The sequence below is a fragment of the Neomonachus schauinslandi genome, chromosome 9 (genome assembly GCF_002201575.2).
Source record: "Neomonachus schauinslandi chromosome 9, ASM220157v2, whole genome shotgun sequence".
Lineage (NCBI taxonomy): Eukaryota > Metazoa > Chordata > Mammalia > Carnivora > Phocidae > Neomonachus > Neomonachus schauinslandi.
Window position 1 is genome coordinate 94,742,770 of NC_058411.1, and position 18,503 is coordinate 94,761,272.

Below are 18,503 nucleotides of genomic sequence, written 5' to 3' on the forward strand. Positions count from 1 at the left end.
AAGATCTTATTTATTTGTCAGAGAGAGAGCACAAGCAGGGGGAGCGGCAGGCAGAGGGAGAGGGAGAAGCAGGCTCCCTACTGAGCAGGGAGCCCCATGCAGGACTTGATCCCAGGACCCTGGGATCACGACCCGAGCCGAGGGCAGATGCTTAGCTGACTGAACCACTCAGGCATCCCTCCTTTTTCTTTAAGACAGCTTTATTGAGATCTAATTCTCACACAGTAAAGTCCACCACTTTAAAGTGTACAATTCAGGGATCATCAGGGATATTGGCCTGTTACTTTCTTTTTTTGTGGCATCCTTATCTGGTTTTGGTATTAGGGTAATGCTGGCCTTGTAAAATGAGTTTGAAAGTGTACAATTCAATACTAAAAATTATATTGACAAAGTTGTCGCTGACCACCACTATCTAGTTCCAAAACATTTTCATCACCTTAAAAAGAAACCCTATATCCTGGCAGCCACTAATCTTTCTCTGCATTTGCCTCTTCTAGCCATGTCATATGAAATTACAACATATGGCTTCTTGTGTTCAGCTTCTTTCATGTTTTCAATGTTTATTAATGTTGTAAATGTCACTATTTCATTAATTATGGCTGAGTAATATTCTATCGTGTGCTACAATTTGTTATGCATTGATAGACATTTGTGTTATTTCCACTTTTTTAGCTATTATAGTAATGATGCTTTGAACAATCATGTACAAATTTGTGGACGTTTTCACTTCCCCTGGATATCTACCTAGAAGTAGAATTACTGGGTCATACGGTAACACTGTTTAACTTTTTGAGTAACTGCCAAGCTGCTGCACAGCCACTGCAATTTTACATCCCACCAGCAGCCTATCAGGGTTTCAATTTTTCCCCATCCTTGCTGACAGTTGTTATTTTCCATCTTTTTGTTTGTAGTCATCTAAGTTTGTGAAGTGGTATCTCATTGTGACCTTGATATAAATGGCTGCAATATTTTTATTAGAAAAAAAATTAACTCATTCTCTGCCACTTGGTATGTAAATACTAAACTGACCAATGCATCATTCTCAAAAGGAGGATCAAAAGCAGTTCAATTTAAATTGATGTTAGATAGGATTATCATTCCTTGGATACAACAGGATCATATATTCCTGCTCATTATCATGTGACTTGACTCTGCACCCTGTACAAAGTCTGTATCTCTGCCCTTGACTTTGGGCTTGACCATGTGACATGCTCTAAACCAAAAGAATATGAGAAGATTTGATATTTGCCACAAATGAGCAGAAGCTTACAATTCCAAGTTTCCTCTCTGTCTCAATCCTATATTGTCATATCCCAGAAAGGAGATTCTCCTTGAGCCTGGGTCCCACAATGAGAAGACTCATACAACACAACCCCAGTCTAGCTGTGTAGTTCAAGCAAAGCTAAGCCTGTCACATGGTAAATACTTGGTATATGAACTAAAATCTTAATGTATATTTTTATGTGCATAGAAGAAAGTCTCAAAGGCTTACACTAAACTGTTGAAGGTGCTGATTAAATCAATGTATACAGTAATTTTCACCTTTCAGTTTGTTCATTTCCATACTGTTTGAATTTTTTAATGTACATGCACTATTTTCGTAATATTTTTTCACTCCCTTTTTTAAAAATTACCCATGCTGGCCTCCATTGAACACAGACAGCTTAGATTAAGCTATAATAAATTTACTTTTCAAGAAAAAGAAATCGATAATAAAAATGAGTTGATTTAAATAAAGCATCTTGTACATGTGATTACATTGATAGCTCTCAGTGAAAGTATAAGCTTAAGATTATTAGAATAAGTAATTATCAGTTCCTACCAATTTCAAAAAAACATTGTAACTACATGAAAAATAGCTTTGTAACTAATTAATTCCACCCTTTGCACCATTATTAATGCAAATTTGCTTAGGTTAAACAAACAGATCTGTGTCATATTTGCTATCCTATATAATACCATCTATCTTAACTAAAACCTCAATTCGATCTGAGCTACCCCCATTCTCAATTTACTCCTTCATTCTGCCTGGGGCTGAAAGACTGCTCATGTATATTAAATCGGCTAACTGTAGGCTACTTGAGGGGCATTCTGCCTGAGGTGGTTAACTTGATCCACTTCATCTATAACCAGTACTATAAACACCATTCCCAGCTATTTTATAGAGTCTTGTCATCCCTTGATCCTGTATATGCTGCATTTCCAGAAAAATAAACGTCAACTGGGAAACAAAATATTCTTTAAGACATTCATTTTAAAAAATGACAAATAAAATTAAACATTAAAATTGACAGTGCTTGTTTTAAAATCATTACCTATGATTTATTTGTGTTTAAAATATACTTGAGAAGTTTTTACTAGATTATTTATAGTCAATGTATAATTTCAATAGAACTTTAAACAATTACATTTCAACTTCATGTAGTATTAACTTTTCTTCTCTTCTGATTCTTGTGCCAATTTCAACTTTTCTTTTAATTCCATCTGATCTCGGTAGTACTGTTCAAATACTGGTTGATAAATATACATCCCTCCAGCAATTCCGAGGATGCTAGCAAAAAGCAGTTGTGGAAGAGTCAATCTCCCAAACATTTTTCAACAAATGCTATACAGTGCTTTTGCCACACCGTGGTTTTGAAAAATTACAGTCCACATCCAGGAAATATCTTCAGATCTGTGTATAAAGAAAATGGAAAGCAAAGCAGTAACTTAGCACAACATCCTTTTAAAAGATTCCAGGTCACTACTTTGTTCCAGAGTGAATAGTATTTTCATCATAATATGTAAATATCACTTGATTTAACTAAAATAGGAATATAAATATACAGGGAATATGACAAATGAGGATTAGGGGATGGTGTAAGACAAAGCTAAATCCTATTATAGAATTTTCTCAATGGTTTTAAATAAATAATTCTTAAAATGGCAAAACTGGGGGAGAGGCTGGTAAGAGAAATCCTCTTTACACCTTGACATACCATCATAAAACTAATCACTGAAAGAAACAGCTCCCCCCAAAAGTTGAAAGTGATTGCCAATCCAATCTGGAAGTAGAAGAAAGAGAATTGTTACTTTTCATTATTAGCCCTTTTTTACTATTTCATGTTTTTTGGCAATATGCATAATTAAAAACAATTTTTAAAGCAGGATAAAAGATTTTATGAGTTCCCTTTGATGCTTTAGAAGGTACAAGTAGACATCAAACACATGAAATAACTTGCCATCCATTTATTTTATTTTATGTTATGTTTATCACCATACATTTTTTATAATATAAAGGAGATTTGACTGATTTACTTTTAACAACTGAGGAGTAAAGACTCCAGTATTTCTCAGAAAGTTATATTTGGGAACACCATAGTCTCTGGAGAAAACAGATGTTTATGAAAGAGGAAAGCAGAGTAACGGATTTACATATTTTCTTATAACAGTCTTTCACCGTCTCCTAGACCGGCCCGAGGTTACAGAAATCATTAGCGGCAGAACCGATACTAGAAACTGGATTGTCTTTAACATCGCTAAAATGTAATTTAAACTAATATGGGAAAGAAATGCCTGTTTGCTCTTGGACGGTTAACTAGATAAATGACAGCTTACCAAGAATGCTATGGTTCACCGCCCGCTGAGGAAGGAAGGGAGGGAATCGTAATTATCATTACTATTATCATTACCACTTAAACATCTCCGACCGTTCGGCTGTCGCTTCGCGTCGCTGACCCCGCCTCTCGGCTGCCCTAGCCTAGGGGAGCTCCGGCTCCTTCCAGCAGTCTCCGGAAGAGAAAACAGGGCGCAGAGACCACGAAGCCAAAGGGAGACAGCAACCTCACGAGAAGGATAAGCCAAAGAAAACGCGCAAGCGAGCTCGCGACAAAGCTTACCAAGCTTACCCGTGCCAAACAAACCTGCAGCACTCGGTGGCACACACAAACTTCGGGGGTCGTTGTGAGGAAACTGCCTTTTCCCAGCTACCTCCGCGCCTGCGTGTGACGGCTGCTGCAGAGGCCAAACTTAGGGAGCGGAAGAGAAACGCGCGTTCCTCCAACTGCAGTCCCCTCATCGCGGGGACTGAGGTGTCAGGGGATCCTCCGCAGACCTCGAAGTAGGTGCAGGATGAAGCAAGAGGGCGACGATGGCCGACTTTTTTTCCGCGGCCTCCAGAACCGCTCCCATGAGAAGATGAAGCTGCGAAAGAGAAAGTCAACTTTGTACCTCAGTCCCCGGAAGAGCACCGAGCGCCGTGGAGGTGAGCGGGTGGGGTGCGGGAGTCGAGCTCCCAGGCGGTGGCGGCGGAAAGCCGCGGACCCTGAGCTAGGGCTCCATCTGCTGGGCGGGGTTGCCACGAAATCGTAGTGCACTCGAGACCGGATTCTCCATTCCTGCCGCTTGCGTGGCACTTTGTTCTGCATCAGTTAGTTCTGCCGCGGCCGTGCGGAGCGAGTTGACATGACGTAGCCATCCGCATTTTAGAAAGGGGACACCCGCGGTGGGAGTTACGTAAGGTTTCGCAGCTACGGAGGGACTGATTCCTGGGGTTGCACCAGGTCTGACTCCCAGCCCATTTATTTTTCCCAGCCCCCATCCCCGCCTTCTCTTTGGTCCGGTGTGATGATGACAGGAGCAAAATCACCCCAGTAAGCGGGCTTTTGATCTGTCAGACGGGGGTATTTAATATAAAGATGGACTTCTCATTCATTCAATAAATATTTTGCGCCTTATATGTGCGGAGCACTGTGTAAGCGGCATGAAAAGAATGCCGAGTTTCCCTGTGGAAACCTGAAACCGAGAAAGGGGAGAATCATTTTGCTAAATGAAGGAGGATTGTGACGGGGGAAAGGGAGTTGTAGATGAGCCCGAGTTCTCTCGTTCTTTTCCCCTAACCCTTCCGTTGTTAGAAGTTGGATCCCTCTGGGTAAAGGTTAGTAACGATGGTAAATTACCATACGTGTCACAGATATATAGTTGAACTTTTAGGTATATCTTGATCAAGATCACTTGTTCAGGGGCCAGCTCGGAGTACTGTTTATTCTGCACCAGTCCACAGAGTAAAGGGTTTTCTTTCAGCAGATATAGTTCAGTCGGGGTGTTTCTTTAAGTGCTTCTGAAAGATGAGATGGGGCGTGTGTGTTGTGTTGAATGTACCAATTGTCTGAAAAATATTTAAATGTGTTCCTGGAGAATAAGGAAGGAGAGTGGCAGGAACCTAGAACTATAGCAAAAGGCTCACAATGGATTAGAATGCAAACGCAAATACTCAGGAGGCCAAACAGGGGTCTGAATAAATTAAAGCACTTTCTATTAAAGAACCAGCCAGTTGTTGCCAGTTGAGCTTTGTTGTCAGATCTTAGTGTGAAATGCTGTAATACAGATTTTAATATAAAGTCGGATTTTTAAATGTTGACAACTAAATTCACATTAAAAAAAAAAAAAAAACTCTGTATTCAGCTTGCAGGCTCTCCATTTGTGGCGAAGAGCAGGGCTATGGAGGCAGCAGATAGACCTGGTTTTGAATCCCGTTTAGTAATTGCAGCCTTTTTGACTTTGGACAAGGCGGTTTAACTTCTTCGTCTCAACTTCCTCATATGTGAATGGGGCCAATACCTACCGTTTAGCATGATGTGGAGGATTAAATGAGATGAGGCATGTGAAGGAATGAACTCAGTGCCTTGCATAGAGTAAGCATCGATAAGGGCTATTTAAAAACATGCAGAGGACCATTTGATATATATAGAAGAGTTGATCCTAAGTTAGTAATTTGTTAGCTGATTTCTTTCATTAGCTACCCATATAGGATATCACCTAATTAGCCTAAGGCCTTAGTTAACTGTATCTCTTTTTCAGTGATATCTTACTATTCTCCTTATACAATTAATTGCAGAAAGACTGGTTAAATGAAAGGAGTGGTGATTTCCCAGTGGTGAGGCTCCGGCCCTCATATAACTGTCAACCCAGGTCTGCTTTGAGAGTAGCATGGCTGGGCCAGAGTTCTCTACTGTGACTTCACAGAGTCTGAGCAAGGCGCCAACCAGAGCAGCAGATTTTAGTTCTGCAAGTGGAACTTGCCTGACTTTTGTGCCACAATTACTTGTTTTGTTTTGTTTTGTTTTTCAGATCTTCTTGGTGAAAACATTTATCTGGTCTTGTTTACCATAGCATTACGAATATGTAACTGTTTTTTAGTCCAGACAAGTTTTGTTCCAGATGAATATTGGCAGTCTCTTGAAGTTGCACATCACATGGTTTTCAAATATCCTTTGTAGTTTCTTTTCCAGACTAGAAATGTATATTCATCTTAGAAATTGTGCCAGCTTCTATTATATATTTTCAATCAATTTTCCATATATTCTCTAAGTAATTTTAACTTATCAAAGTATACCATTATTTTACACTAGTATTTCTTCTACCTTTCTTTGATGTTAATATACTTGACTCAGCCTTTAACCAGCAGGTATTCCCATAGTGCTCAGTACTGTGGAGGATATAGATGAAGTAAAAAACACATTCCCTTCTTGAAGAAGTTATGAGTTTAATTGGCCAATTGCATTTTTAATTCAAATAACCAGTATAAAATGCTGTGGTTTTAAGCTTCTTTATCAAAAAAATAGAAATTTTTTATGCACAGAAATCAAATAGATTTTGTTTCAGTGCTATTTAACATTAGTCCTTAATATTACTAATTATGGTTATTTGACCTGGGAATGGACAGAAAGATTGAGGGGTTACACTTATCCCTTAATCTTTGCAAGCATTTACAAGATTCTGCATCTTTTGGGAAAAGATAGTGTTCAGCTGCTGGTAAGTTTAAATAAAAGTAATGAAAATAGTTATTAAAGGTCGATTTATTCCATCCTTTTTAAAAGGCTAATGTATATTAACTCAATGACATTATTGGTATCACAAAGTTTGTTTTTAAAAAGATACTGTTGCTAAACTCTGACCATATCTTGGCAGCCCACAGTTCAAAGACATACTGTGATGTGTAACCCCTCATTGTGTGCTGAAACACAAAGCTGAGCATGAAAGTGTCCTACTTCAAGGAATCCTGTTAAGATATTCAGACTTTCAGAATGACTACATTTTATATTAATTATTTGGACTTTAGAAGTATTCTTCTTTCATGAAAGAATCACACGAGGGCAGTGTTGTATCTTGTTTAACTTGTGAGCAGAAGACCATTTTATATGAGCTTATGAAGACTATATATAAACCCATTCAGGATTTAGTGTTGAAATTAAATTTTAGAGAAAATTAATTTGACAAGAATTTAATGATATGCACAATCATTGTGCTATGTGTGTAGTAATTAGGCAGCAATAGTAAGTAGGGTTGTAATTCCCAGATCATGAACTTCTGGGGTCAGTTGCCAAAAGAAGGTACCAAAGAACTAATGGTGCCAAAGTTTCTCTAAAGTCACTCTCAAGATCCTTTAAGCTGTCCTCAGATTAGACTCAGAAGTTTGGGCCTTCCCCATTTTCTGTAGGGAAGTGGCCCAGAATTCTAAAGGCAGTCCAAATCCTGAGGGTTTCTTGGAGCCTGGAAAGACACATGGAAGGATCATGGGGAAGGAGAATTTAGAGCAGTAGCAGAGTTTCTCCCATTGACACGTGTGGAAGTTAGGGGCTTTGAATTCCCTTCTGTCAGGGCTTCTAGATTATGTAGGATAACCATAAAGTCTGGAACCACAGGCAATATACATAATGTCATCAAGGATATCTTATATCCCAAGAAGTAGGTTATATTATGAATGAAGGAGTCTTTAAGATAGAAAACTTCCTATTCCTCCAGGACCTATCCACTTCCCTCAACCTGTAGCTGACCCACCTGGCCATTTTGTGATTTAAAGTAAACCTCCTGTAGTCCCCATCCCCACCCCACTGTCCCCCTCAAATCCTCTGTCCTATCTGGAACTTGACCAGGTGGAGAAACATTAAGATGCTATCAGTTAGTCATTCATACTGTCATATTGATTATTTTAAGCATAGATTACATACTTTTGAAACCAGAAGGGGTCAGAGAAGTGAAATAAATAGACCAAGGTCACAGCATATTAAAAGCAGAGCTAAAACTAGATCCTAGGTCTGCTTCATTCATAGCCTGGTGCTCTTACCAGATAGCTTCTCCCTAAACTGCATAAAGTGTGTATACAGAATTAGGAATGGCTTAGAATTGCACCAATATGGTAGCCACTAGCCACATGTGTCTACTGAATATTTGAAATGTGGCTAGTCCACATTGAGAAGTGCTATTAGTATAAAATTCACACTGGATATCAAAAACCTAGTACAAAATAAAAATGTAAAATGTTTCTGTAATTTTTTTATTTTGATGAAATAATAATTTAGATATATTGGGTTAAACAAAATAACTAAAATTAATTTTACCTGTTTGGGATTTTTTTTATTTTTTAATTTGGCTACTATAAAATTTTAAATTACGTACATGGATCGTGTTATATCTCTACTGGACAGCACTGGCTTAGAACACATTAGAAGAAAGGGATATAGAAGGGAGACCTGAATAGGGTGCCACAGTGGGGGTTTTCAATAGTCAGAAGACATGTAAGGGCATGTGACCTCTGGAGCTTAATGGAGGGATCAGGAGCTTAAAGAACAGGAGAATGATAAGCTGCCAACACAATATCATACTCAAGGTTTACCCCTTGCATGTTCCTTCTCTTTGCCCCACCCCTCTACTTTTTATTTCCAAGAGTCATATGCAACTATTATTTAATTCTTCTCAGGTCCTTACTATAAACCTAGAAAATTACAGTATCTTAAAAGTCTGGAGAGACTTCTAATAACTGGGAATTTACATCTCCACTTATTTTTGTGTTGAGCTAAAATCTACCTTCTTTTATTTTTATTTTTTTAAAGATTTTATTTATTTATTTGAGACACAGAGAGAGCACGAGCAGCGGAGAGAGGGAGGAGGAGGCTCCCCGCTTAGCTGGGAGCCAGACATGGGGCTCTCTCCTAAGACCCTGGGATCATGACCTGAGCCAAAGGCAGACGCTTAAATGACTGAGCCACCCAGGCGCCCCAAATCTACCTTCTTTTAAATTCAAGATTGCTACAAAACAACCCTTCAGAAAGTTTTATTTGTCCAGGATAAACATCTCCATTTCTAAATATCATAATCAGATAATGTCCTTTAGACATCTTATAATTTATTAATATCTGTCTTAAAATGTAGGTCTCCAAATTGAATATAATATTGAAAGCTAGGGTAACTAGTTCAGAATATAGTGGAACCATTAATCCTACAAATGTTATACTTCTGTCAATGCACAAGGATTCTTTTAGTTTTAGTGGTTCCTCATACTGTTGGCTTATATTAAGTTTGTAGCCAAACTGACTTCTCACATGAACTACTTTCAGGCCTGAGAGGTAAGAATGAAGCGTATACATCTCTATGCAGAGAAAACAGAAGGTATGTATATAGATGCCTTTTGCTGTATTTTACAGGGCAGAGTTTAAGTGAAATTATGAAGTACATCATACCTTTAAGACTTAAACATTTATTTACAGATTACTAACAAAGAAGAGGAACATGTGTTAAAAGTGTTAGAAGGTGTTAGAAGCCACTGACACCTGAAAGTAGAGCCACTCTAATTATACTATAAAGTTAATGAATGTTGATCCAACAAAAATACAAACTTAAATATATTTTAGAAACACATCTTTTGAACAAACCTAGATTAAATTGTGCTCTATCAGTGTGTTATTTTGTTAATAACTGTGACACGTTTTTTTAAAACTCTCAAAGATGTCATTTGTAGCATTAGAATTACTAACTGTAATTAAGTTATAATACATTTACTCTTTAGTTTTGCTCTTAAATTTACTTTTTAATGTCATCTGATTACTATGTTTCTATAATTGTAGAATACTTGTCCTTTTATGGAAAAAAAAATAACTCATTTTATTATCTATATTGCAGGATGGGGAAGTAATGTAACTTAGTAGTTAAGAGCACAGGCTTTAGAATCAGGAAGACCTAGGTTTGAATTCTGGTTTCCACACTAAGTAGCTGTGCAGCCTTGAGAAAATTATTTAACGTCTCTTTACCTCAGTTTCCTCAATTATAAGGCAGTACCTGTCTCACAGGGATTGTTAGGAGGACTGAATGAGCTGATATATATATAAAGTACTTGGTGTGATACCTATCACACATTACTATAAGTGATTCATAAAAATTTAACCTATTGTTGGGGCGCCTGGGTGGCTCAGTTGGTTAAGCGACTGCCTTCGGCTCAGGTCATGATCCTGGAGTCCCGGGATCAAGTCCCGCATCGGGCTCCCTGCTCGGCGGGGAGTCTGCTTCTCCCTCTGACCCTCCTCCCTCTCATGCTCTCTGTCTCTCATTCTCTCTCTCTCAAATAAATAAATAAAATCTTTAAAAAAAAAAAAAAAATTTAACCTATTGTTATGCTAATGAAAATCACTAAATGTGCTTCTAAAATAGAACCTTAACACAATGAACTGTTTTGTTGGCTATCTACATTAAAAGTAGTAGTGTTGTGGGCGCCTGGGTGGCTCAGTTGGTTAAGCGACTGCCTTTGGCTCAGGTCATGATCCTGGAGTCCCAGGATCGAGTCCCGCATCGGGCTCCCTGCTCGGCAGGGAGTCTGCTTCTCCCTCTGACCCTCCCCCCTCTCATGTGCTCTCTCTCATTCTCTCTCTCAAATAAAGAAATAAAATCTTTAAAAAAAATAAAAAATAAAATTTATAATATATAAATTAGAGAGAAAGAATGAGAATGATAAAACTACCTTGGGCATTTCCCTGAAAAATTAATGTAATTTTTATAGAAAAGCAGGTATTTTTGCAGAACAATAGAATAATATATTATGTCTATTTTTGTACTAAGAATGGCCTTCAGTTGATAGTTGGATCAGTTTGTTGATTTCTTAATTCTGTGTGAACTGGTACGTGTTTTTTAATATCTTTTTTTTTTGAACTATTGAAGATCTGGATTCCTAGACTTGCCCAAGCACTTCTGTCTGCTATAGCAGACATTAGACTCTACTCAATAATGAAGCAACTAGAAAATCAGCACATGGCAAAATGGGTGGTAAGTCCTAAACACTTTAAAAACTAGTCACTTACTTCATTCCTAACAGCATGAAGCACATGGAAAAATCAGTTCTCAAAACAGCTTCAGAAGATACTTTGTACAACTTTAGAGAGGTACTTCCATAATGAAGAACAGCAAAATGCAAGTGGTGCCTGCCATATCGCTCTGATTGCACCCTGGGTGATTGACGCCATTGATGCCCTCCAAATCTTTGAACCCTAGGAAACAGCCTTTGGAAGCACTGCAGTCATCAAAGCTGTCAGAGTCTTTGCCTCACTTTCTGTAAAATTCAGTAGGAATAGTTCTAATCATTGCCTACCTCACAAATCACCTACAACCTTTGTTCACTACCTCCAGCGACCTGAGACTGAGCCTAAGAAGTACATTTTCACTGAAGCATTCTTTCACCTCTAGCTAGAGTATTTGAAATAGTTAGACTCTGTAAGGGAGAAAATGTGGTGTAGAAAACTGTCCTTTGTCAGACTGGCTTATTTCACAGTGGAGTGATAGATTCCTTATTTCACATTCAAATCTTGAATGGATTTTCTCATTGAAACCATAACCTGAAGCGTGATTGGATTCTTTAGTACTGTGGTTAACCTTCCTTGGCTTGTTCTTAAATAAACTTATACAAGCTAGCTTTGAAATCTTACTACCTTTTTAGTACTGTTTCTACTGGAAAATATGTTCCAAATTCCAAGTGACCAATTTATCAACAAATTTCTGGAATATAATTTATTATTTATTTATTAATAAATATTTATTATTATAAATTATTAATAATACATTTCTGCAGGTAGTGTGTTTATTTGCATTAAAAAGACAGAATGGTTTAGCGATTGAGTCCTTGTTAATGGATTCAAGGATAAAATCAGTCTCTTTATTTTGTGCTTACATACACAGATGAAGGCTCAACCTAAAATGGCAAAAGTGTAATGCCTTTGAAATCCTTCCTCCAAAGTAGTAGTACTAGTTTCTTCTAGTTTAAGAAAAGCCTTTAAATCCACAAAAATTTGGAACATTTTTTAAAGGCTGTATTTGAAGAGATAGGGATCTAATACCACATGTTTAACATCCTTGCACCAGCTAACAAGTTCTTTTAAGACATTTGCTTTGTAGACTTGATGCTTCTGTTTGCATGTTCTTCCAAAAACTGGTTTATTATTTTAGTCGATTTACCTGAAAGTATAAACTTGTTAACTTTAACACCTACATATCTGGTATTATCATAGATCTGTGTGTAATGTACCTTCTTAAAAACAATGTTTGGGCATGCCTATTTTCAATATCGTTTATGTTTTGATGTGATTTTTGTAGTAGGTAGACTTGCTGTTTTCCATAGAAGAAGATAATACTGAGCTTTTCCATTTCCCACTCCATATATGTTTGCTTATAATTGTTCTTAGTTTTTTTGCCAGTTATGCTCTTGGTTCACATGGTATTGCTGTACCAGAACTCTTACAAACACCATGGAAACTGTTCTCACTATAATTGCTCTTTTCTACTATCCTTTGGAAGGTTCAAAGTCTATGAACAGGTGAGATACATTACTGTTAATAATTATGTACAAAACGTGAAAAATTTTAAATATCAACATATTGTAATGTCTGGTGGACCCCTGAATGTTCATGAGGTTTATTAAAACCACATTGTCAGTTGATACATTTATTATAGCAGGAAACAGATATATGCAAACTAGGTAATGAAGGGCAGTTTAATAAAAGGACTATGTACAAATGTTTAGGCAATGTTTAGAAAAACCAATATGGGGATAACCATAGTAACCCCAGGGCTAGTCATAGGAGGAATTTTCTGCTACCCCTTAGGCCCAAGGAGAGGTAATAATTGTAATGGAAATCCATACAAAGCTGTAACTTAAGAGAGGGCCCCAATAGGGGACATGCACAGCCAGCCTTTAGTCATAGCAAGAAGAGAGCTGGGGGAACAAAATGCCCTGAGTTAACTCTTCTGCCCTCCAATCAGTCAAGGCCAATCAGAAGCCAGAAAGCAAGTGAGTTCATTGATATAGTTCAGGCAAGTCAGCTTCCCTGCACAAAGAGCAAGTGAAGAATAGAGGAAAACAGATCTGGAAGGGCAAAAAGAAAATATATGAACCCAGGAGCTTGGGTCCAAGATGGCAGCATAGGAAGATTCTGAACTCACCTCCTCCCTCAGACATACCAAAACTATAGCAACATATGGATCATTTCTCGCCAAAAAGATCTGAAAGCTAGATGAATTGCTCTCCACAACAAAGGGTAAAGATAGGTAGAAGAGGCAGAGACACAGTCTCACAAATAAAACCCACCCGCAGCATGGCAACACACAATAGGGAGGGATCTCACCAGCTAGCCCTTCTTCCAGAAAAGCAAGGGGTTGATGCCCCATATCAGGCACTCTGGCCCCTGGGATCTGCACCAGAGAAACAAGCACCCAGAACATCTGGCTTGGAAAATAAACTAGTTGACATCCAGGGGTCCCCAAGTGCTATAGGAAACTGAGGTTCCCCACTTGGATGTCTCACATACAGTCTTGGTTACCCTTGAGACCCAGTGGAAAAACAGCCATTTGAAAAGTGTCCAGCAGTGACCCACCAGCAGGAGGGATGGTGTGGAGGTCATCCCTGTGGGGTAAGGGGTTCAACTCCATATCAGGGACCCCCCTGCCTGGAGATCTGCATCAGGAGTGTGAGTCCCCATAATGTCTGCTTTTAAAATCAGTGGGGCTTAACTCCAAAAGACCCAGAGGCCTATAGGAAACCTAAACTCTGCTCTTAAAGGCCTAGAGACAGTATCACTTGCTCCAAAAACCAGGAAAGATATTAAAATTTTAAAATTTAAAAATTTCTTGACATGAAGGACATTTATTGACAAATTTTAAGGCATGTACCAGAGAGGCTGGGCACTTTCCCCAGGAACAGAAGTGCTGGTAGATACCGTTTTTCTTGCCTACCTTCAGCCCAGCTAGCCCAACACTGGCAAATGACAGTTCTGACACTTTCCATCTACCTTGCTAGCATAGCTTGCCCAACCCTGGCATGCCCCTACAGACCTGCCCCACCCAACCCAGTAGGTGCCCCTCCAAAGCAGCTGCTACCATGCCATACCCAGGGGGCAGCCTCTGTCAGGACTGGTACCCCTCCATAGTGACTCCAGCCCTGGGTGAGAGGGGCATCCCTGCCCACCAGCACACCCACACCAGCTGTGGCCTGTCACAACAGGAAATCACACAGCCTATACAGAGGATAGCCCTGGAATGCCTTGTTCTGGTGACCAGGGAGAATTGCACTTCTAGGCCCATGGGACACTACCTTTAAACCAGGAGACATAGCTGACCTACCTAATACCAAGACACAAACACAGAGAGTCAGATAAAATGAGATAGAGGAATATGTTTTAAATGAGAACAAAACAAAACCTCAGAAAAAGAACTAAACAAAATGGAGACAAGCAATCTACCTGATAAAGAATTCAAAGTAATGGTCATAAACATGCTCACTGAACTTAGAAGAAGAGTGGATGAACTCAGTGAAAACTTAAGGAGATAGAAAATATAAAAAAGAACGAGTCTGAGCTGAAGAATATAACTGAAATGAAAAATACATTAGAAGGAATTAACAGCAGATTAGAGGATGCAGAACAGCAATCTGGAAGACAGGGTAGAGGAAATCATCCAAACAGAAGAGCAAATGGAAAGGAATTTTTAAAAATGAGGATATGGTAAGGGACCTCTATAACAACATTAAGCAGACTAACATTCGCATTATAGGGGTCCCAGAAGAAGAGAGAGAAAGGGGTAGAAAACTTATTTGAAGAGAAAATAGCTGAAAACTTCCCTGACCTAGGGAAGGAAACGGACATCCAGGTCCAGGAAGCACAAGAGAGCCCCAAACAAGATGAACCAAAGGAGGTCCAAAATAAGACACATAATAATTAGGATGCCAAAAAGTAAAGATAAAGAGAGAATCTTAAAAACAGCAAGAGAAAAGCAACTAGTTATATACAACAAAACACCCATACAACTGTTAGCTGATTTTTCAGCAGAAACTTTGCAGGCCAGAAGAGACTGGCATGATATATTCAAAGTGCTAAAATGAAAAAACCTACAACCAAGAATGCTCTACCCAGCAAGAATTAAAGGAGAGATAAAAAGTTGTCCAAACAAAAGTTTAAAGGAATTCATTATTACTCTACCAGTCTTTAAAAAATGTGAAAAGAAATCCTCTAAGCAGAAATTTTTTTTTTAAAGATTTTATTTATTTGAGAGAAAGAGAGAGAACATGAGAGGGGGGGAGGGTCAGAGGGAGAAGCAGACTCCCTGCTGAGCAGGGAGCCCGATGCGGGACTCGATCCCAGGGCTCCAGGATCATGACCTGAGCCGAAGGCAGTCGCTTAACCAACTGAGCCACCCAGGCGCCCTGCAGAAAATTTTAATAAGAAAATTATGAAAGAAAAATTCCACTGGCAAAAGCAAAATACAGTAAAAGTAGTAGATAAACCACCTAAAGCTAGTATAAAAATTAAAAGACAGTAAAATCAACTATATCTGTAATAATTAGTTAAGAGACAAAATAAAAATATGTACAATATGATATCAAATACATAATCATGGAGAGGGTAATGTACTGTGCTTTTAGAATGAACCTCATGGCATTAAAAACCAATAACAGATACACAAAAAATAAAAAGGAACTCAAGCATAACACTATGAAAGTCATGAAATCACAAGAGAAGAGAGCAAGAGGAAAAGAACCAGAGAGCTACAAAAACAAATAGAAAACAGTTAACAAAATGACAATAAATATGAACATACATATGAATAATTACATTAAATGTAAATGAACTAAATGCTCCAACCAAAAGACATGAAATGAATGGATGGATTAAAAAAAAAAAATCCGGGGCGCCTGGGTGGCTCAGTTGGTTAGGCGAATGCCTTCGGCTCAGGTCATGATCCTGGAGTCCCTGGATCGAGTCCCGCATCGGGCTCCCTGCTCGGCAGGGAGTCTGCTTCTCCCTCTGACCCTCTGACCCTCTTCCCTCTCGTGCTCCCTGTCTCTCATTCTCTCTCTCAAATAAATAAATAAAATCTTAAAAAAAAAAAAATCCATCTGTATGCTGCATACAAGAGACTTACTTCAGACCAAAAGACACATACTGAATGTGAAGGGATGAATGTAGATATTCCATGCAAATGGAAGTGAAGAAAAAACTAGGGTGGTTAATGCTTAGACAAAAATAGACTTTAACACAAAGACTATAACAAGAGACAAAGAAGGGCATTATATAATGATAAAGGGATCAGTCCAACAAGAGGATATAACAACTGTAAATATTTGTTTCCAACATAGCAGCACCTAAATATATAGAGCAAATATTAACAGACCTAAAAGGAGTAATACAGTAGTAGAAGGAGACTTTAATGCCCCACTTACAACAATGGATAGATCATCCAGACAGAAAATAAGGAAACAGTAGCTTTAATGACACATTAAATCAGATTGGCTTAACAGAATATTTTTAAATTTTAAAAATTACTTGACATGAAGGAGATTTATTGACAAATTTTAAGGCATGTAAATTTTTTTTTTTTTAGAATAGAATATTTCATCCCCAAACAGCAGAATGCACTTTTTTTTTTTTTTTGACATGCACATGGAACATTCTCTAGAATAGATCACGTTAGGCCAAAAAGTCTCAATAATTTTAAGAAGATTGAAATCTTACCAAGCATCTTTTCTGACAACAGTGTGACACTAGAAGAAATCATTTACAATTAAAAAAAAAAAAAACTGGAAAAAAGTGAAGGCCAAAAACATGCTACTAAACAAGCAATAGGTCAACAAAGAAATCAAAGAGGGAATCAAAAAATACCATGAGACAAATGAAAATGGAAACACAACATTCCAAAATCTTTAGGATGCAAAAGAAGTTCTAAGAAGGAAGTTTATAACAAAAGAGGCCTACCTCAAGAAGTAATAAAAATCTCAAACAATATAACCTAATCGAAATTTAGTGAAAAAGAACAAAGAAAACCAGTTAGTAGAAAAAATAAGAAAGATCACAGTGGAAATAAATAGAGACAAAAAATAGAAAAGATCAGTGAAACTAACAGCTGATTCTTTAAAAAGATAAACAATGTTTAAAACCTTTAGCCTTGGGGCGCCTGGGTGGCTCAGTCGTTAAGCGTCTGCCTTCGGCTCAGGTCATGATCCCGGGGTCCCGGGATCAAGCCCTTCATTGGGCTCCCTGCTCCGCGAGAAGCCTGTTTCTCCCTCTCCCACTCCCCCTGCTTGTGTTCCCTCTCTAGCTGTGTTTTCTCTGTCAAATAAATAAAATCTTTAAAAAAATAAAAAATAAAAAAATAAAACCTTTAGCCAGACTCATCAAGGAAAAAAGGACTTAAATCAGAAATGAAACAGGAGAAGTTACAGCCAACACCATAGAAATACAAAGGATTATAAGAGACTACTACAAAAAAATAATATGCCAGCAAACTGGACAACCTAGAAGAAATGGATAAATTTAGAAACATAATCTTTCAAGACTGAATCAGGAAGAAACAGAAAATTTGAACAGACTGATCACTAGTAATGAAATTGAATCAATAGTTGAAAAACTCCCAACAAACAAAAGTCCAAGATCAGATGGCATCACAGATGAATTCTATAAAACTTTTAAAGAGGAGTTAATACCTATCCTTCTCTAAAATTCCAGACAATTAAAGAGGAAGGAACTCTTCTAAATTCATTCATTATGAGGTCAGCATTACCCTGATAACAAAACCAGACAAAGACACTACAAAAAAAAAGAACAACAACAAAATTACAGGCCAGTACTTCTAATGAACATAGATTCAAAAATCTTCAACAAGTATTAGCAAACTGAATTCAGCAATACATTAAAGGTATCACTGATCACAATCAAATGGAATTTATTCCAGAGATTCAAGGATCATTATGTGAAAATCAACATGATATACCACAACAAAATGAAGGTTAAAAATCATATGATCATCTCAATAGATGCAGAAAAAGCATTTGACAAAATTCAACATCCATTTATGATAAAACTTTCAACAAAGTGGATACAGAGGGAATAGACCTCAACAAAATAAAGGCCATAATATGACAAACCCATAGCTAATAACCATACTCAATGGTGAAAAGCTTGAAGCTTTTCATCTAAGGTCAGGAACAAGACAAGGATGCCCACTCTAACCACTATTATTCCACATAGTACTGAAAGTCCTAGCCACAGTAATCAGATGAAAAAAAAGCATCTAAATTGGTAAGCAAGAGGTAAAACTCACTACTGCAGCTAACATACTACATATTGAAAACTGTAGAGACTCCACCAAAAAAACTAAGAACTAATAAATTCAGTAAAGTTACAGGATACAAAATTAATATACAGAAATCTGTTGTGTTT

The 18,503-nt window shown here is 37.9% G+C and overlaps 2 protein-coding genes across 3 annotated transcripts in view; one reads left to right on the plus strand and one right to left on the minus strand.

The window, feature by feature from the left end:
• Positions 1-2,295: 2,295 nt before the first annotated feature.
• Positions 2,296-4,104, minus strand: PIGBOS1 (PIGB opposite strand 1). Of its 2 annotated transcripts, none has more exons than XM_021694021.1 (3): positions 3,879-3,933; positions 2,979-3,044; positions 2,296-2,674 (listed from the first exon to the last, which is right to left on the minus strand). In XM_021694021.1, exon 3 carries the CDS (start codon positions 2,590-2,592, stop codon positions 2,428-2,430), a length of 165 nt encoding a protein of 54 aa, XP_021549696.1. In that variant the 5' UTR covers positions 2,593-2,674; positions 2,979-3,044; positions 3,879-3,933; the 3' UTR covers positions 2,296-2,427. The 2 variants fall into 2 exon arrangements, 1 of the variants encoding a protein (XP_021549696.1); XR_002480546.1 differs by having other exon boundaries at positions 3,888-4,104.
• Positions 4,105-4,110: 6 nt separating this feature from the next.
• The window catches only part of PIGB (phosphatidylinositol glycan anchor biosynthesis class B), a 39,063-nt gene continuing 24,670 nt past the window's right edge, over positions 4,111-18,503 (plus strand). Inside the window, exons 1-5 of the mRNA XM_021694023.2 lie at positions 4,111-4,243; positions 6,109-6,241; positions 6,672-6,792; positions 10,966-11,070; positions 12,480-12,610. Coding sequence (XP_021549698.1) covers positions 4,111-4,243; positions 6,109-6,241; positions 6,672-6,792; positions 10,966-11,070; positions 12,480-12,610 — 623 coding nt within the window. The remainder of the gene's footprint in view (positions 4,244-6,108; positions 6,242-6,671; positions 6,793-10,965; positions 11,071-12,479; positions 12,611-18,503) is intronic.